Source organism: Cnephaeus nilssonii, assembly GCF_951640355.1.
Source record: "Cnephaeus nilssonii genome assembly, chromosome: 7".
NCBI classification, from domain to species: Eukaryota; Metazoa; Chordata; class Mammalia; order Chiroptera; family Vespertilionidae; genus Cnephaeus; species Cnephaeus nilssonii.
The window spans coordinates 79,207,991-79,228,497 of NC_137078.1; the positions used below are offsets into that span (position 1 = coordinate 79,207,991).

Here is a 20,507-nt window from a genome sequence, read left to right on the forward strand (position 1 = left end):
GTGTACTTCTTGATCCCTTCACCTTTTTCACCCAGCTCCCTTACCTCTCTTCCCATTGGCAGCCATCAATTTGTTCTCTTTATGAGTCTGTTTCTGTTTTGTTTGTTCATTTATTTTGATCTTTAGATTTTGCATGTAAGTGAAATCATATGGTACTTGTCTTTCTCTTTCTGACTTATTTCACTTAGTATAATACGGTCTAGGTCCATCAATGCTGCCACAAATGGTAAGATTTCATTTTTTATGGCCAAGTAATATTCCACTGTATATATGTACCACAGCTTTTTTACCCACTTGTCTTTTAATAGGCACTTGGATTGCTTCCATATCTTGGCTATTGTAAGTAATGCTATAATGGACATATATCTTTTCAAATTAGTGTTTTGGATTTTTTTTCCTGGATATATACTGAGAAGTGGAATTGCTGGGTCATAAGTCAGTTCTATTTTTAATTTTTTGAGGAACTTCCATACTGTTTTCCATAGTGGCTGAACCAATCTGCATTCCCACTAACACTTGCACGCCAACATTTGTTTGTTGGTTTATTGGTGATAGACATTCTGACAGGTGTGAGGTGACATGTCATTGTGGTTTTAATTTGCATTTTCCAGATGATTAGTGATATTTAGCATCTTTGCATATGTCTATAGGCCATCTGTATATCCTCTTTGGAGAAGTATCTGTTTAGATCCTCTGCCCATTTTTTTTTAAATCTTTTTTTTTATTAAAAATTTTAAAATTGATTTTATAGAGAGAAAGGGAGAGAGAAACATCAATTTGTTGTTCCACTTATTTATGCATTCATTGGTTGCTTCTCTTTTAAATATATTTTTATTGATTTCAGAGAGGAAGGGAGAGGGAGAGAGAGAGAGAAACATCAATGTTGAGAGAGAATAACCAATTGGCTGCCTCCTGCACGCCCCCTACTGGGGATCGAGCCTGCAACCCCGGGCATGAATGGAACCTGGGACCCTTCAGTCCGCAGGCCGATGCTCTATCCCACTGAGCCAAACTGGCTAGGGCTGCCCATTTTTTAAGTGGATTGTTTGGGGGGCGGGGTTGTGTTGAGTAGTATGAGTTCTTTATAAATTTTGTTGCGGCTATTCTGGGTCTCTTGTGGTTCCTTATAAGTTTTTGGATTATTTGTTCTAGTTTTGTGAAAGATGCCATTTTTGGTGTTTTGATAGGGATTGTGTTGAAACTATAGATTGTTTTGAATACATGTACATTTTAATGATGTTAATTCTTCTTATCCATGAACATGATATATGCTTCCATTTATTTGTATCTTTTTAAATTTCTTTCTTCAAGGTCTTATAATTTTGCGAATATAGATCTTTTACCTCCTTGGTTAAATTTATTCCTAGGTATTTTATTTTTATTTTTTTAAATATGTTTTTATTGATTTGAGAGAGAGAGAAAAAGGGGGAAGAGAGAGAGAGAGAGAGAGAAACATTAATGAGAGAGAACCATAAATCAGCTGCCTTCTACATACCCCCTACTGGGGATCCAGCCTGCAAGAGGGCATGTGTCCTGACAGGAATGGAACTGGCAACCTCTCAATGCGTGGGGCAATGCTCAACCAACTGAGCCACACCGGTCAGGAATATTACTATTAATTTTTTTCTTAATGCAATTGTAAATAGGATTGCTTTCTTTGTTTCTCTTTCTGATAGTTCATTATTGGTGTATAAAAATGGAACTGATTTCTGAATTTTTTTTTGTATCATGCTACTTTGCTGAATTCATTGAGCAGTACTAGTAGATTTTTGGTGGGAAAAAAAAGTGTAGTATTCTTGTTCTGTAGTGTTTCTCTCTCTCTCTCTCTCTCTCTCTCTCTCTCTCTCTATATATATATATATATATATATATATATGCTTTTTTTTCAAGTCTATTTTCTTCTAATTGTGTACTTGGTGTTCCAAAGATTGAGAGGTTTAAGTTTTCCCATTCTGCTTGTGATTTTATTAAAATCCCTTATACAGTATTTGTAATGAACTTTCTTTTTTTACTTTTTTTTTTTTTTGCTAAAGTGCTTTTAGTTTCTCCACAAACCTTTTGCAATATCACCACTTTTTAAAAAATATATTTTTATTGATTTCAGAGAGGAAGGGGGAGAGAGAGATAGAGATAGATAGAAACATCAATGATGAGAGAGAATCACCGATTGGTCGTCTCCTGCATGCCCCACAATGGGGATTGAGCCCACAACCCGGACATGTGCCCCCAACTGGAATCGAACCTGGGACCCTTCAGTCCCCAGGCCGATGCTCTATCCCCTGAGCCAAACCAGCCAGGGCACAATATCACCACTTTTATCTTGTCTCACTGCTTTTCTTCTCCACCTGTTTTCTCCTCATGGCCTTCTGCTTCTATTTTGTGGAGTCTGTGTTTCTTTCACCTTCTTGAAGAGGCCAAAGGATCTCCCTACTTGTTCTTCTGTCATACTAAACCAGTGGTCGGTTTGCCGCTCTGTTGACGAATGAGTTTGTCAACCACTGTACTAAACCACTCTTAAAGATCTGCCTCTCCTGAGTCTTCAGAATAATATTTGTTTGCTTAGTCAGAAGTACTTTCATATGCCCAATTTCTTGGTGTTTTCGGTTTACTTGTTCTTGAACAATAAAAAAGCTGATGTTTGAAAAAACAACAAAACCCGAGATGTGTGAATTGTCCTTTGATTGTGAGACTTTCAGCTGCAAGTACAATAAATCTCAATCCATCTGACATTTGATTAGAATGATTTCTGAGTTTACCTAAAAAGGGTAGAGTTAAAGCCTGGGTAATCCAGCAGCTCAGCTGTGTCCTCAAGGACCCGGTTCTTTCCATCTTTCCATTCTGACGTCCTTATCACATAGGCTGGCTCCTTCGTGGAGGTAAGTTGGCCCCAGAAATCACATCCTTACTACCATCCAGAGCAGAAAAGGAACGGCTTCTTCCTTGTAGGCATCCTTTTAAGAACAAGAAACCTTTTCCAGAATCCCTCCTCTTCTTAGCTGATTGCTCCTTTTGTTGGCCAGAACCGGATTGCAAGCCCAACCCTAACGCAATCATTGGCAAAGGGAATGAGTGCACACAGATGTGTTAGAACAATCAGAATTAACCTGCATCATCTCGGGGGAGACAATAGATCCTGAGTCAAAAATTGCGCTCAGCCGTCAGGGAAGGGGGACGTGGCTGCTGAACAGGTTTCCAGCAGTGTCTGCTGCACTCGTGGCCCCACTCGATGCAGATGAATCTCATCACACACCTGCAGCGGGAGAGCAGGTGCCTGGGCTCAGTTTTTAGCTCCGTTCTCAGGATTTATCAGGCTCTCGTCTAACGTATCCCTATGGGGCTGAAATGGAACCTTCTCTTACCGCTATATCCTGTCCATCTGATGTTTTCAACAAATGTGGTTTTAAAAAATGACACTCCTAGCCCCTTTCTATCGGTGCCATCCCTCTGTATCTGCAAGGGACTGTGCCACCTCCTAGGACACTTCATCATCCCTCGCTCCCCTTTGCGCCACGTCTTTTCTGGGAGCTGCTGTCTCCAACCGGATTCAGGCTGAGAGGCACTCCCTGGGATAAGGAAGAGCACTTTTCCTGAAAGCAGCTGTGCAGTCGAGTGATGGCTGTGCATTGTCCAGTTGACAAAGACCTTGCTATTTTGTAAGGGTCAGACATTGTGAGGAAGGATACAGGACCTCTCAAATTATTTTTAGGATGAGAGGCAATGTCACTCTGTGGGCAGCGTAGCCTGGGGTTCACTACAATTGCACTTTTCAATCTAGTTCCACTGGCTCTATCACAGGTAGAAATATGCCACTCCCCCTTCCCTGCCCCCATTCGGACCATCAGCTGTCGAGAGTAGTTTATGGTGCTGTTCTGGGTTTTTGACTCCTTCTGTATCCCTGTTTTAATGGGAAAAATATATTTTTTTAAATCCTCATCCTAGGATATTTTTTCCATTGACTTTTTTTTTTTTTTTAAGAGGGAGTGAAAGGGAGGGAGGAGGGGGAGAAACATCCAGGTGAGAGAGACACATCGATTGGTTGCCTCTGGCATGTGCCCCGACCAGGGCCAGGGATTGAACCTGCAACCCAGGTACCTGCCCTTGACTGGTAGTTGAACCTGCAACCCCTTAGGTCCCCGGGCCAATGCCTAACCACTGAACTGAACCAGCCAGGGCTTTAAGTGAAATTTGAGAAAAACTGGAGGTGGGGCTGCTATATGGATACCATTTAAAACTGGAAGCCACGCTAACACTTTCCAAAGAGGGAGCTACCTATGTCCTGCCTCCACTTCCTGGGACCTTTACCACCTGACATCACCTTCCCTGTCACCCCTTGAAGCCACTAGGAACCTACACAGTGTGAACGCCAAAGGGCACTCGGGGTCATCATCTCACCCCTGTCTCTTCTCAGCATGTGACACTGCTGACCGCTGGCCCCTCTTGTTAGCCAACTGTGTCGGCGCTGCGCTTATGCTCGTCACATCATTACTTCATAAAATCCTCACCGCCAGCCCGCGCAGCGTCATCGCTGTTTCCATTCCGCGTATGAAAATGGAAACAGTGGGCTCTGGCTGGTGGGCACAGAGCTAATGACTGGAGGGGTCCGGAGAGAAGCTTCTTAAATGTTCTCCCGGGGCTTCTGTGACCTCGTTGGCTCTTTGTTTTCCTCCTGCCTCTCTGGCTCCTCCTCTTCAGTCCCCTTTTGGCCGCTTAAACGTCGTGTCTGTGGCTTATTTCCTAAAAGCTTTTCCTCCTCCCTTTCCGGGCAGTTTCTTCCAGTCACTTTCCGATGGCTCTTGGATCTCCATCTTCCGCGCAGACACCTTTCGTGAGCCCTGGAACCACTTACCCAGCTGCCTCTCCAGCAGCTGCTCATGGAAACCCCTTGGCTCCACACGCTGAAGTCAAGTCATGACCTTCCCCAGTAACCTGGTGGTTTCTGCTTTGGTTCAGGCCAGTGGTCGGCAAACTCATTACTCAACAAAGCCAAATATCAACAGTACAACGACTGAAATTTCTTTTGAGAGCCAAATTTTTTAAACTTAAACTTCTTCTAACGCCACTTCTTCAAAATAGACTTGCCCAGGCTGTGGTATTTTGTGGAAGAGCCACACTCAAGGGGCCAAAGAGACGCTTGTGGCTCGCGAGCCGCAGTTTGCCGACCACGGGTTTAGGCATTAGTACCTGTTCTTTTTTTTTTTTTGCTGTCCATCAACATTAAGTTTATTCTTGAGTATTTTATTCTTTTTAATGTTATTGTAAATGAAGTTATTTTCTTAATTTTTTAGACTCTCCACTGTTAGTGTATAATGCAACTGATTTTTGTGAGTTGATTTTGTATCCTGCAACTTTGTTGTATTTGTTAATTAGTTCTAACAGGTGTGTGTGTTGTTGTTTGTTGTTTTTTTTGTGTGTGTGTGAAATTATTAGGATTTTCTGTATATAAGATCATGTCACCTGCAGACAGAGATAATTTAACTTCTTCCTTTCCAATCTGGATTTCTTTTATTTTTTGCCTAATTGTTCTGGCCACGACTTCCAATATGATGTTGAATCAAAGTGTCAAGAGTGGGCATCCTTGTCTTGTTCCTGATTTTAGAGGGAAAGCTTTCAACCTTTCACTGTTGAGTAATATGTCGGCTGTGGTCTTTTCATATTGGTTTTTATTGTGTTGAAGTAGTTTCCTTTCATTTTGTGTGTGTTGAGTATATTACCTCTTAACCAGATCATTAGAATAGTTAAGTAGCTGGTCTTCCTGGCTCTTAGACGCTCTAATGTCTCTAAACCACAGAAAAATTAGGGAGAGCCTGGGGGATTAGAACCTACCACCAGGAGGGGAGCTGGAGTTTAGGGGCTGGGCAAGCAGCAGGAGGCCTGGCCCTTTTTCCCATAGGAGTCACGGAAGTAGAGAGCAGGGTGCGGAGTGACTGGGGGCCTCGCTTGCCTCTGGCTTCAGAGACTCCACCCCTCAGCCTCTGCCCCTCTGGAGCCCATTGGCCCCGCCCACAGCCATTAGGCCCCGCCCCTCAGCCTTCCCCAGCCCCGCCCCCCCAGTCCTCCCAGGCCCGACCCTTCCAGCCCCCTGACCCTGCCCTGCCGTCAGATCGGGTCGAAAAACCCACCTTCCTTTCTTCCAGGGCCCTGGGAGGAGGATGAGATTCGCAGGGACCGAGTGGAACCCCAGAGCGTGTCCCTGTCATGGCGGGAGCCCATGCCTGCTGGAGCCGCTGGGGCCAATGGCACAGAATACGAGATCCGCTACTACGAGAAGGTGGGTCGGGGCCGGGAGGCACCTGGCGCTGCATTCCCAGCTGCACTCTGTCCCCTGGCCCATCGTTTCCTCTTCTTCACAGTCTTTTCCCAGCAAAATCCTTCTTTCTTTCCAAACATACCCACTGGCCTCCTGAGTGGCCTTCCAGGCTGGAGTTTCTTCCTGGCCCCTGCTCACGGTGGACTCCACTGCCCTTCCTCTTCCCCCCAGGTCTCCCTTCATCACCAGCCGTCATCTCCGTCTTCACCACTTTTGCCTGGTGTTTACAGTTGACAAAGAGCGTTCTCTGCCGGCGGATCCAGATTTTGTGTACCCGAATCGTAGACATACAATTTACAATCCTTAAAAAAAATAATGCAGAAATATTATATTGTTTCAAATTTTACAAAAATGCATGGTTGTCTCAGCACATGGCTAGGTTAGGTGGCCTGCTAGGGCTCTGAGGTGTGCCGGTAAGTGTTTAACAATCAGCTCTCCGGAGCAGGGAATGGATGGATTATTATAATAATTGTACTGACATGAAGGATATGTAACATCATTTACAAATAATAATAAAAATATACAGTGGTCCTGCTGGTCCATGCAGCTTTGCTTAAGTAGATCCCACCTTCACCCCCTCCATGCTGAGCAATCTGGGCTCTAAACACCATCACAGTTAGTTACCAACCATTCCAAGCCCCAAGGGGTCGTTCTCTGAGATCCTGCTGCCTTAGAGGCGTCATGCCAGCCTGAGATGAGGCAGCCACCCTCCCACCCATTCCTGGGGAACTTGGCTTTTACCACTTGAAACCAGTGTCCTGCCACGACCTTAGTAAGATGGTAGTACACAGAGGCCTGTTTACTTTTGTGAGGGTCAAGGGTGGGGAGAGGAAGAGGAGGTTGATGGACAGGAGGGAATTCCTTCCACTCTTCCTAACGAGGTACCCACAGACGGGAGAACTTCATGCAACAGCAGTGAAAAGCAAAATCAAAGTTAAGTTTTCAGCACGTCAACCCCCCCTACACACACACACACACACACACTCACACACACTCACACACACACACACACTCACACACACACACACTCACACACACACACACACACTCACACACACACTCACACACACACACTCACACACACACACACACACACTCTCACACACACACACACACACAACACACACACACTAGGTGTGGATATTGTACTGTCCCAACTTTATAAAATTTCAACTGAAATTTTAATGCATTTAATTTTAAATATATATTTACTGTAAGGATTTAGAAAATACAGAAAATTAAAATAGCCTCATGGAACTTTTATGATTCGATAAGAGAAGAAGGCACGGGTAGTATAAAGGAGATCACATGAGATTTTCCATTGACGCCATGCTGAGGAGACTGCCCCTGGACAGCAGCAGGATATGATCTGTGTATAGATTTATAGTCCTTCGTCTACAGTTCTGACAGCCAAACCAGAATCTTTCCTGTAATCTATTTGGCATTGAAACCTGAGCTGACATTATATATATATATATCGCTTCTTATTGTAAACGCCTATAGCCTATTGATTCTGATAGGATACTCTGGCTGATTTTTTGCTCATCTCTTGTGTCTGTTGTCAATCCATGGCTGCAGTCCCGCCATGATTTGACAAATGGACTTACCTCCCGATCCACTGTCTCTTTTCCCCCTGGCTGTACTGCCTTTAAACCGGACACACAATCTGCTGTTAAACTTTCCCACGTGGTGCACATGCCCTCATCACTGTGAAGCCTGCTCTCCGCCTGGCACTGCCTGGGTCAGAGCTTCAGGGCTCCCAGGCGCTGGAGGAACTTCTTGGCTGAATCACATAATAGGTTTTGAGTAGGAAGTCTATTGGGAGCTGTGAGTCGGGGGAGTGGTATGTCGAACAGGAAGGTGGAGGGAGCCCCTCTCCCCTCTGAGCTCAATTTCCTTATCTCAAAAAGATGATGCCTCCTGTCCTGTGCCCTGCAGGGCAGTTGTGAAAGTCAGATGACAAGGGGAAGAAAAGGCTTTGTGAGCCACAAGGACCGGGCAGGTGTCCGGGCTCATTTTCTTATTCTTTCCTCAGAGGCAGCAGGCCCAGCTCACCCCCTGGACTGCCAGGCCCTGGTGCCCGTCCGTCATCCTGTCACCCCCGAGAAGGAAGATCTAGCCCCTTCCCTGAAGTTTCCCTTAGCGAGTGTGGGTGGGAACTTGTGGTGGAGGAAGGGGATGCTTTGGGAGAAACATGTGGAACCCCCGGAGACGATTGGAGTCAGGTTCTTCCTCCTAAGGATGCTCTCCCGCCTCCTTCCTCCTGCCCCCCATCATTCTCCCAGGAGCCTGGGTCTGGCCCTTGGTCTAGGCCTCACTTCTTGGTCCCTCCCCAGGGTCAGAACGAGCAGACCTACTCCACAGTGAAGACAGGGGAGCCTGCGGTCACCGTCACCAACCTGAAGCCAGCTACTCGCTACATCTTTCAGATCCGGGCGGCTTCCCCGGGGCCCTCCTGGGAGACGCAGAGCTTCAACCCCAGCATTGAAGTACAGACCCCAGGGGAGGGTAAGTGAGCTGTGCCAGGGGACCTGGGCAGGGATGGGACAAGGAGACAAGTTGGAGGGGGGCGGTTACCTGCGCAATTAAGGGAGCCTGCAGTACAGTTTAATGACAGCCTAATTAGCTAATGCATTTGGAACCCACCTGATGCCTGTTCAGGATGTGAATTAGACGGGTTGCCTGTGCTGGAGGAGCTCACCGGGAAGGAGGTCACAAACACCCCAGGTCTCGGCTGGTGGCTCCCTGCCTCTCGGGACCTATCCCACATCTCGTGGAAACATCCTGTGCCCTCCCCAAGATTCTTGCTCTTTCCTTGGAAGGAGTTTTAGTCTCATGGTCACCTCTTGCTCTGACCGCTAATTCTTTTATTAAAAAAATATTCTTATTGATTTCAGAGAGGAAGGGAGAAGGAGAGAAATAGAAACTTCAGTGATGAGAGAGAATCATTGATCGACTGCCTCCTGCACGCCCACCCTGGGGGTTGACCCACTGGGGATTGAGCCGGCAACCCAGGCATGTGTGTTAACTGGGAATCAAACTATGACACTCAACTACTGAGCCACGCCAGCTGAGCTGACGGCTAAATTCTTGTTCCCATTCTGCTTCTTTCTCTCTGCCATGCTATGGACCCAAACCCGGGTCACTGTCACGTTCCCCACTAGGCCTTAAAGCAGGCGTCCTCAAACTACGGCCCGCGGGCCACACGCAGGTGTTTTTGCCATTTTGTTTTTTTACTTCAAAATAAGATATGTGCAGTGTGCATAGGAACTTATTCATAGTTGTTTTTTTTTAAACTACAGCCCGGCCCTCCAACGGTCTGAGGGACAGTGAACTGGCCCCCTGTTTAAAAAGTTTGAGGAGCCCTGCCTAAAAGTATTGACTTCACTGAAGGTTGGGGGTGGTCAAGGGGTTGCACCGCAGCAATCAGTGCAACCAAACGCGAGCTGTGCGTTCTCAGTGGTGAATAATTTCTCAACAGAGCGGTTATCCAAACAAAACAAAAGCCGAACATTAGATATGCTGATTCTAAAACAGCTTCGCTTCTCCACGGCATTGTTCTACCACCCCCTTCACCAGCCTCCCCTGGTTCCTCGTCCCTGCACCCCCAAACTCCCTTTGAGGATGCATAAAGAGCAGTTAGCTTCCTCTTTTGTTGTTTCTCTTGCTGCTAACCCAGTCCTCGGGGTCTCACCTCTATCTGTCCCCAGCAGCTCAGGGAAGTGTTTTCCTGGACAAAGGCAGTTCCCCCTCAGAGGCATTCTGGCACCAGCTGTCAAGATGATAACTCTTCCCAACCTGCTACATGAGTCTAATCCAAGATGGGAAGAGCTCTGAGCCCCAAGGGAGGCGGAGATGAAAGGTTGAGGGAGTTTGAGTTCTGGGAAGGAGACAGCTCTTCTTGCTCGAATGCCCGTCTGTGCCAGACCTTGGCCAGGTGCTGGCAAACGGAGATTAGAGCCATGTCTCGAAGGCTGGGGAACATGACTGTGTGGAGATGGGCAGGAAAGGCATTTTGGATAAATGAAGCCATCTGAACAAAGGCGCATGGATTTGGCTGGAGTGAGTGGGGTGTGGGCAGGAGCTGGGACTGTTAGCCAAAGGGGCTGGTGACTTCTATTCATCTGGTGCTTTTTGGTTAGTGCAGTGGTCAGCAAACTCATTAGTCAACAGAGCCAAATAGCAACAGTACAACGATTGAAATTTCTTTTGGGAGCCAAATTTTTTAAACTTAAACTATATAGGTAGGTACATTGTTATTAACTTAATTAGGGTACTCCTAAGCTGGCCTTTGCTAAAAATTCAAGGGGCCAAAGAGCCGCATGTGGCTCACGAGCTGCAGTTTGCCGACCACTGGGTTAGTGGATACTGCTCAGCTGCCCCGCATCCTTTGCTGTGGTCCTGGCTATGGGGGCTTGGGCCTCCCAATCTGCATAGCATTTTTTTCCAGTGAGCTATAACCCCAGATCAGGTTCATGATGAAAGACCATGCTTCAATGCCCCATTGCTGCATAACAAATCGCCCCCAAAACTTAGCAGCTGAAAATAACGAAAGTTTGTTATCTTGTGATTTTTTGTGGGTCAAGGGTATGGGTGCAGCTTAACTGGGTGCCACTTGACTCAGGGTCTCTCACAAGAATGTAGTCAAAAGTGTCCTCTGGGGTTGTGATTCATCTGAAGGCTTAACTGTAGGAGACTCTGTCTCCCTACTTCTTGGGTTCTCTCTCTCTCTCTCTCTCTCTCTCTCTCTCTCTCTCTCTCTCTCTCTCTATATATATATATATATATATATATATATATATATATATATTGATTTCAGAAAGGAAGGGAGAAGAAGAGAGAGACAGAAACATCAATGGTGAGAGGGAATCATTGATTAGCTGCCTCCTGCAGGTTGGACCAAGCCCACAACCCAGGCACATGCCCTTGACCGGAATCGAACCTGGGACCCTTCAGTCCGCAGGCTGACGCTCTATCCACCGAGCCAAACCGGCTAGGGCCCTGCTTGGGTTCTTGCTGGCTCTTTGGCGGAGGCATGCAGTTCCTTGGCTCATGGGCTTCTCCATAGGGCTACTCACAACACAGCAACTAGATTCTTTTAGAGACTGTGAATGAGCGAGAGAACACCCGAGACAGGAGGCACTCTCTCCCGTAACCTAATCTTGGAAATGATACCCATTACTTTTGCCATATCCTTCAAAGCCTTTGGGAAGAAATTATTGTTCCTCTCTTCAGCCCTGCTCAGCTTTCTCTGTTTCTTATTTTATTCTACAGTTAAGTTTTTGTTTCTATCTTTCCCGCTGGTCTGTACACCCCTCCCGGGCAGGGACTCTGGCTCATTCATCGCTTTCTCCCCAGCGGTAGCCTCGTACTGTTGGATGGATGGATGGATGGATGGGTGGATGGGTGGGTGGATGGGTGGGTGGATGGGTGGATGGGTGGATGGATGGGTGGATAGGGCTGAGAACCTGAGCTCCTCTAGGCCTCTCCCTTGGTGAAATAATTCAAAGCAGAGGTTTGAAATCAAGTTCAAATCTTAGGTGCATTATCTATTAGCTCTGTGACCTTGAACAAGTTATACAACTTGCCTCAATGTCAGTTTCCTCAGCTGTAAAATGGAGACAGTGGCACCGTACTGGCTGGTTGTGATGATGAAACAGGATCATTCAGTTCAGGCACATGGCCTAGTGTCCAGAATGGCATCAGTGTGCACTACACGTTTACTTTTATTATTATTGGTGGTGAATGGTCTCGCTTGGGGTTGGGCAGCTCAGGCAAGAGGCCATCCCCCCTGCAGAGCGACCTTCCGTCTGTCATTGCCCATCTGAAAGGCAAAAAGGGAGTCCCCGGTGTGCCTGTCTGGACCCCTGCGCCTCTCTCAGAGCTGGGCTTCCGTGGAGGTGCCCAGCCCGGGGAGAACTGGAAGCCGCAGGCGCCGCTGTGTTTGGAGGGACTGCCTTGCTCCCTCTGCTGCTGGGAGGCAAAGGTGCTGCGGAAATCCTTCTGTGGGGCGAGGACACTGACCCAGGAGCCCGGTGCTCTGCCTGCCTCAGCCTCCTGCTCTTCCTCCCAGCTGCCTCCGGCTCCAGGGACCAGAGCCCCGCAGTGGTCGTCACCGTGGTGACCATTTCCGCCCTCCTTGTCCTGGGCTCGGTGATGAGCGTGCTGGCCATTTGGAGGAGGTAGGTGGTCCGAGCCTGACTGACCTCCGGTGGGTCGTGACCCTGTGCTCACAGGCACCTGTATCTGTACCAGCATTTGCACACGCGTGGATTTGCACATGCAAGCACATTGCTGTACAGATGCAGGCATGGCTAGTCTAGTCCTGGCCCCGCCCCCACCCACCGCTCCTGCGGCAGCCAGCTCTGCAGCTAGCTCAGCCGCTCTGGGATGAAGGGGATTTAGCTCCTTAACTCATTAAATGTCAGAAGGCATCACTGAGGATGGAATCAAGCTGTGGCTGCTCCAGCGCGATTAGGATTCTCCTGAGGCGCTCCGAGGCCCCCAGCTGCTGCCCCAAGGGGTCCTGAGGCCCTTGAACACAAGCAAAGGGAAGAAAGGCATAAATTGTGTTTGTGTGTATGTGTGTGGGAGGGAGGAGGGCAGGGAGGGGAACTGATAAACCAGAAACCCCCAGCCCCCAGCAGAAGGAAGCTTGCAGGAGAAGCTTGCAGAGAAGGGGGCTGGGAGGAGGGGAAGATGGCTCTGGAAGATTCCAGGCCTTTTGCTTGCAGCAGAAACCTCATGGCACATGCTCCCCAGGCAGGTCCCTGTCGGGTCGGGAGGGGAGGAGCTGAGCTCAGCACCCTTGAGGGGTTGGAAAGTCTGCATGCAAAGGGCTGCAGTTGGGGGAGCAGAGGAGAGAAATGGGCTGGCCAGAGAGCCACATCTCCACACCTCTCAGCATCCTGGAACGAACTGCCTGAGGCTGGAGGGACAGTGAGCATTCATTGGGCACGACAGAACGTGACTGAGGGGGAGAGGACCTTGTCCTGTGGGTCTGGGAGCCAGCTCTGCCCGGGGGGTCAGGAAGGCAGGACCAGAGTAGCGAGCTCCTTCCTCACAGAGCCTCCAAGTTCATATGCTGGACCTATTGGAAAAGCAGCCGTGGACAGGAGCCAAGAGCACCGTGTCCTGCCTGTGAGTTTAGGGGCTCAGGGAGGCAGAAAGGAAAGGGGAGAGAGGGGAACGAGGAGCACCTCCCTGGGAGGACTCTGCAGGCCGGAGCCACTGCCCAGGAGGGCTCAGAGACAGATGTACTGAGCAGGCAGAGCAAGCCAGGGGTGGGTTTCACAACCTGCTCAAAATCAAACGACAGTGAAGTGGGGAGAACCAGCGGGTCTAGTGCCGATGGGCACGGGGCACACTCCAGACCTCTGCAGCCCTTGCCCTGAGCAGTGGTCTCACTCCTCTCCCCCTCCTCGGTCTATCCTGGTTGATTATTTCCTGATTTTATTAAAGAGAAAACCGAGCCACTCAGCCCCTCCTCCGCTGAGTGGAGGAGCTGGGAAGCCAGTCGGTGCAGTGAGGTTCCAGAGCCCACGCTGTTAACCGCCCTGCGACCACTTCCTCCTGTGTGACAGGCAGCCTTTCTCCCCTTTCTCCCCATGACCATCGCTCTCCAGCCTCCCCTAATCCCTCTCCTCCAGCCCGCCGTGACTGACCCCTCTCCCTGCTGCTTTTCTTTCCTCGGTTCCTGTGACATCTCCACCCCAATTTCCCTCCCACTTCTCTGGCGGTTCCGTTGTGATCTCCTTGGCTTCCTTCTCCCCTACCCAATCTCGAAACGTAGGGGGTCCTCTGACTTGTTCCTAGTCCCACTTCTCACAGCTCCTGAATTTGTGTTCCAAACTCCAGACACACACATACTAACTCCCCGCAACCCATCCTCCCTGTTCATCCCAGAGGCCCTGCGAACTCAAATGTCTCCACATGAACTTTTCATCCTCCCTTCGTGGTAAATGGCAGCACCATGACCTCTGCTGGGCAAGCCTTCTTCCTCTCCCTTTCTGCCTCCCCGTCACCTGCATGTCTCTCGAGTCCTCTCCCTTTTCTCACCCCAGAGTCTGAGCCGCCGCCATTGCCAGCAGGGACAGCAGCAGCAGCTAGGATGATCTTTCTAAAATGCAAATGGCATCGCAGCACTCCCTTCTCAGAATCCCCTAGGGGCTCTCCTCCAATCTGGAATAAAAGTCAAAGTCTTTATCTGGGCCAGCAAGGCCCAGCCTCAGGGGGGCCCCCTGCCTGCCAGCCTGTGCTGGTGGTGATGTAGTCCTCGTCCCCAGCGGCCTCTGTCTCAGGCAGCCGTCCTGATGGCCGGGAAGGGGAAAGGGTCCTTTCCGTCCACTCTGTGCTCCGCAGCGCACAGCCCTCTCCTTTGCTGGGCCCTGTGAGTGGGCTGTGGTGAACTCCCAGTGTTGGTTTTCCTGACTACGCCGGAAGCTGCCCTCCAGTGCAAGGCCTGTTGTTCTGTTCCCCTGTAGCCAGGGGGGGGGCAGCTTGAGCTGAAAGTCAAGGGGTATAGATTTGGGCGCCTCCGGAGTGGCAAGAATATGCCCTGTGACTCAAAGCGACAATAACTGGGAATGCTGATGGGGGTGAGGAGGTAGGTCTGGCGCTAGGGTTACCTGAGTGCTGTGGGGAGGAGCTTTCAAACCAGCTGAATAAGAAGGTCCCTCCCCTGGGGCACAGACCTTGTCCTTTTGAAGGGACAAAGAGGTGCCCGCCCCCGTGAAATGGGGAGGGCTGGGCAGCCTGGCTCAAGGAATGACTGCACCCCCAGGCCCTGCAGCTATGGCAAAGGAGGTCAGGATGCCCACGATGAGGAGGAGCTGTATTTCCACTGTGAGTTGTCTGGGCCTGGCGTGGGGTGGGGCGGGCGCCCCCTACCTCACTCCTCATCCCTCTTCCTGCGTCCGCTGCACGCCCCCACCCTCTCGCCATGGCAGCCCCTCTCCTCAGGACCCTCTCTCTTTGTCTGTGTTCCCAGTCAAAGTGCCGACTCGCCGCACGTTCATGGACCCCCAGAGCTGTGGGGACCCCCTGCAGGCTGTTCACCTGTTTGCCAAGGAGCTGGATGCGAAAAGTGTCACCGTGGAGAGGAGCCTCGGAGCAGGCAAGCTGGGCCCCCAGGGAGCCTTGTCTTTGGGGAGCACCGCCTCTGCCCGAGCCCCACCCGCTCGAGAAGTCCCAGCACGGCTCCTCCCGCTTTGATTCTCTAAGCCCGCCTCCACCCCAAGGCCCTTTCAGAGCTGGCCTGTTCAGACTGCCACGGGCAGACGGGCAGACGTTCGGTCCCAGGCCTTCGTGGGGCAGTGAGGGGGGCCTTTGCAAGCGTGGGGACCAGACATACCTGAGCTTCAGTCCCCGCTCTATCACTAACCAGCTGTGTGATCAGGGCACATCCTTCTGCTCTGAGCCTGATTCTCATCTGTAAAATGGGCATGGCAGCTGCCTCAGCCTGAGCTGATATGGGACTTCACAGGCTCAGTCCAAGGCCTGGCTCATGGTAGGGGCTCGCCCCCTAATGGTCAGCCTCCTGACTCTCTTCCTTCCTGTCTACACACCCTTGGCCTGTGCTGGGGAAGGCAGCCACGTTCACCAGGAGCCAAGCCCTGACATGGTTGCCAGACTCACTGGGCAGAAGCCAGAGAGCGGCGGTGTGGCAGAATGGGTGCCATCGCCATCCTGAGTCACATGGGCTGGAGAAGGCTTTGATGTGCTGGCATATGCCAAGCCCTCTCTTTGAGGCAGGCAGGGAGGAGTGCCCTGTCACACGGACGCCAGGCAGGAGAGGGAAGGAGAGGTGGAACCACATCACTCTGCTGGTACTCAGTTTAGCATGATTTGAACCCCAGAGCTCCGAGTCCCAGACAGGAAGCAGCTCATGATCCAGAAGTCGCTCTCTCCTCAGCTCACCCTGCCCGGGTTGGCCAAGGGAGTGGCCTCCAGCGGGTGTCTGAGGTGCTGTTTCCCCACAGGGCGGTTTGGGGAGCTGTGCTGTGGCTGCCTGCAGCTCCCTGGCCGCCAGGGGCTCCCCGTGGCTGTGCACACACTGCGGGAAGGCTGCTCCGACTCCCAGAGGCTCAGTTTCCTGGCCGAGGCCCTCACCCTGGGTCAGTTTGACCACAGCCACGTCGTGCGGCTGGAGGGCGTTGTCACCCGAGGTAGGGCCCGGTGCTCCACAAGGATGGAGGTGGGGATGACGAGGCGGGAGGTGGGTGCTCCTGTGCCCCAGGGCCCTTCCCTAAACTGAGAGGGAGCCCCTGAAATGCCCAGCATGGGGGAAAATGTTGCAGCTTTTCTTCACTGACTCAGGGTGGCCCCTCTGTCCCTGAAGGACCTTTCTGACTTGTGGTGACACTCTGTGGGATGGGCTGCTTGGACCTTGGGTGACTTTTCTTAGCAAACTTGTGGCTCTTGACCTGGGCCTTTGCCCCCCGTAGATGCCTCCTCTTGTTCTTCAGCATAGGGGACCCTGGGTCCTGAAGGAGGGTGGCAAGATGAGGGGAGTGTGGCCTTGGTTCTGGGCATCCTGGCCCAGGTTGGGCCCAGATAGGGGAGCCCGTGTGCAGAGGGAGCAGCCGCTTAGCCTGTGTGTGTCCACGTCCCCGGGCACAGGAAGCACCCTGATGATCGTCACTGAGTACATGAGCCACGGGGCCCTGGACAGCTTCCTCAGGGTGAGTGCTGTGGGCCCTGGGGGAGAAATGACCACGTTATTTTCTCTTTGTTGGGACTTGGAGCGGCCTCGTTCCCTGGAAAGGTACCCACTGGCCAGGCCGACCTGGTGGGTGACGGGGCAGACTGAAGCACAGAGAGGGCCACGTGACTTTCCTGGGGTCGCACAGCACCAGGGGAGCTGAGTGTGCAGCCCTGGCTCCATCTCCTTCCTCCCTCAGCGGCACGAGGGCCAGATGGTGGCTGGGCAGCTGCTGGGGCTGCTGCCTGGGCTGGCGTCAGCCATGAAGTATCTGTCGGAGATGGGCTACGTTCACCGGGGCCTGGCTGCCCGCCGCGTGCTGGTCAGCAGTGGCCTTGTCTGCAAGATCTCCGGCTTTGGGCGGGGACCTCGGGACCGAGCAGAGGCTGTCTACACCACCATGGTGAGGAGTTGTTTCCCCGAGGCAAGCCTGCTCCTGTTTCCATCAAACTGCCCCAGAGGCCCCATCTCCCCCTTCCCCGCTTCCCTGCTGGGTCATGCTAACTCCCCCCACCCCGCCCTCCCCAGTCGGTTCTGGGTAAATGCCAGTGTGGACATCGCCTTGTGGTCAGCTGTGTGCTTTCCCCAGATGTGCAGCTGGGAGGATGGCAGGTGGGGCTGGACCTGGGACCCTGTGGTGTGGGGAACCTGGGTGTCCCTCCCTGCCCCTGACCTGCCCGCCCGCCCGCAGAGTGGCCGGAGCCCGGCGCTGTGGGCCGCCCCCGAGACGCTGCAGTTCGGCCACTTCAGCTCTGCCAGCGACGTGTGGAGCTTCGGGGTTGTCATGTGGGAGGTGATGGCGTTTGGGGAGCGGCCCTACTGGGACATGTCCAGCCAGGACGTGAGTGACCTCGGCTCCAGCTCCTTGCCTTCTGATCCTCTTGCCCTTTGACCTCAGTTCCCTGGTTCCTCTTCACTGTTTCTTTGCTTCTAGTCCTGCCTGGCCACCCCAGTCTTCCTCTGGGGTGTGTGTGTGTGTGTGTGTGTTGGGGGGATCTAAAGCCTCCCTCTGCACCCCCCACCCATGGCCCAGGTAATCAAGGCCGTGGAGGATGGCTTCCGGCTGCCGCCCCCCAGGAACTGCCCGTCCCCCCTGCACCGGCTGATGCTGGACTGCTGGCAGAAGGACCCGGGTGAGCGGCCCAGGTTCTCCCAGATCCACAGCATCCTGAGCAAGATGGTGCAGGACCCAGATCCCCCGAAGTGTGCTACGGCCCCCTGTCCCAGGTACATTCCCATCCATCCCCGGCCAGAGCAGATTCAGCGACCTCTCACCTGTCCATGAATGGCCTCCCACGTGCCCCTCGTACAACAGTCCCATCTCTCCTACCCTACCTGTTATGTAGGAGTGCTCACCCAGCTGTCCCAGATAAATCTGATATTCCAGCTGCCTGAGGCACATGCAGCCTTCATCCATCTTAGTCACTTCTGCTTGTCCTGGGTTGTGCTCACGTATCCCAGAGACAGTGACCATTGGATAAATACACTGAGTGGCCAGATTATTATGATCTCTGAACGCATAATAATCTGGCCACTCAGTGTATATCCTATATAATAAAAGGCTAGTATGCAAATTGTCCCCTCGACCAGGAGTTCGACCAGCAGGCAGGCCGGCCAACTGCCCACGTCCCCTCCCCCTGGCCAGGCTGGCCGGACCCCACCCATGCATGAATTCATGCACCGGACTTCTAATGTGTATATATATCTATACTGAGTGGCCAGATTATTATGCGTTCAGAGATCACAATCTGGCCACTCAGTGTATGTGGTAACAGTCCTAACTGATTTGTAATTCCAGTAAATAAAATAAGTGAAATTAGTATGAGTTGTCCCAAATATGAGTTGCCTCTAAAACTGTCCTAGGTGTGTCCTACCCCCAGGCTGTTCCAGATACTCCCAGGACCTTTGGCTGGCTCAGGTGCAACCACTCCCACCCACCTGAGTGTGTCGAACACTCCCCTGCTCTGAGAATGCGTGGCATGCGGTGTGAGCCAGGTCTGCCCTGGGCCCAGGCCTCCCCGTCTGTCCTGGCACAGCTGGCCTGTCCGCAGGACCGCGAGCAGGCTAGGCACCAGATCCTGCTGTTGATTGACCAACCCTCCTCCTCCCCCAGGCCACCCACTCCCCTGGCGGACCGTGCCTTCTCCACCTTCCCCTCCTTTGGCTCCGTGGGCGCCTGGCTGGAGGCCCTGGACCTGGGCCGCTACAAGGACAGCTTCACGGCAGCTGGTTATGGGAGCCTGGAGGCCGTGGCCACCATGACTGCGCAGTGAGTGGGGGGACCCCAGGGCCCTGCCCCCGCCTCTACGGGAGGCCCAGCGGGTCCTGATCCTGGCTGTTCCCTGTCCAGACAGAGGGAGGGGGCTTGAGCGGCTGGGTCTGACCCGTTGTTCTTCGCAGAGACCTGGTGAGCTTGGGCATCTCGTCGGCGGAACATCGGGAGGCCCTCCTCAGTGGGGTCAGCGCCCTGCGGGCACGAGTGCTCCAGCTGCAGGGCCAGGGGGTGCAGGTGTGAGCAGCCCCCACTCTTCCAGGCCGGGACCCCAGTGGGCTGCGGACCCCCGCCTTGACAGCACCCTGGCAAGCTGCGCTCCACCGTGCAGAAGTGAGCACTCATCGCACCTTCCTCAGTCTGAGCGCCTCGGCTGACTCGGTCTCCCTGGGAAAAGGGTCACGTCCGTGGGGAAGACCCTCGAGAGAAGAGGAGGAAGCGCAGGGTTTCAGACACTGAGGTGGGGCTGGGCAGGGAGGGAAGACAGAGTTTCACATCACCGGGCTCATGCCCTCCTGTCTCCCACATCCATGGGGGCTGGGACCCACCCCGTATCCCACAGGCCCATTGGCCAGCAGGCAGCCTGGGTCCCTGCTGGGCTCTCTTCAGGCCTGAGTGACCAAGCTGCCTGGAAGCCCGTCCTGATGGGCCCTGGAGGGCAGGGTCCTCAGCTCCTTGCGCCCTGGCTCAGCCCTGGCTGGACGTTGGTCCCCGAGGCGCAGGCAGCGGAGGAGGTGCTGAGCTCCGGGGCTGGACCCCGAGGCCCTAGACTCTGGAGCTGGTTTCTGCTTCCCTTGCTTTTGGGCTGGGACAGTTCAGGGGGAGGGGAAGGGTCCTGGCTGGGCCACTCGAGGTCCTGGTGCTCCCCTGAGGCCCCGCGAGCCTCTCTTTGTGCTTTGCATTCCTTTTATAAACTCAGTGGCCGGGACCCCTGGGATGAGCAGGAGGGGAGATGTGTTCTCTCCGGGGGGACCCGGGGCTTTGTGTCCAGCCTTGGGGATGGGGAAGAAGAGACTCTCAGAGATGGACCTTTCTCTCGGACAGGCTGGGCCAACCCTCACTGTTCAGATGGGGAAAACTGAGGCCCAGGGAGGAGTCAGGGCCAGGCCTGCGTTACAGCCAGGCGGCACAGGGCCCTGTGCAGGGGTGAGGTTGGCTCTGGAGAGAGGCCATGGTCCTGCCCTGTGACACCACCCCCTGTCCTGTGGCAGCCAGGGGTACTCTGA

General features: G+C 52.4%; 1 protein-coding gene across 1 annotated transcript in view; it reads left to right on the plus strand.

Annotated features, from left to right (window-relative positions):
- EPHA10 (EPH receptor A10) overlaps positions 1 to 19,524 on the plus strand; it is a gene marked incomplete at both ends in the record, with an annotated part of 31,884 nt that extends 12,360 nt beyond the window's left edge. The window contains 12 exons of the mRNA XM_079776094.1: positions 6,135 to 6,268; positions 8,644 to 8,815; positions 12,381 to 12,489; positions 15,090 to 15,151; positions 15,297 to 15,422; positions 16,288 to 16,473; positions 16,928 to 16,989; positions 17,209 to 17,412; positions 17,701 to 17,850; positions 18,043 to 18,236; positions 19,123 to 19,278; positions 19,410 to 19,524. Of these exons, the coding sequence (XP_079632220.1) occupies positions 6,135 to 6,268; positions 8,644 to 8,815; positions 12,381 to 12,489; positions 15,090 to 15,151; positions 15,297 to 15,422; positions 16,288 to 16,473; positions 16,928 to 16,989; positions 17,209 to 17,412; positions 17,701 to 17,850; positions 18,043 to 18,236; positions 19,123 to 19,278; positions 19,410 to 19,524 (1,670 nt within the window). The remainder of the gene's footprint in view (positions 1 to 6,134; positions 6,269 to 8,643; positions 8,816 to 12,380; positions 12,490 to 15,089; positions 15,152 to 15,296; positions 15,423 to 16,287; positions 16,474 to 16,927; positions 16,990 to 17,208; positions 17,413 to 17,700; positions 17,851 to 18,042; positions 18,237 to 19,122; positions 19,279 to 19,409) is intronic.
- Positions 19,525 to 20,507: the final 983 nt, after the last annotated feature.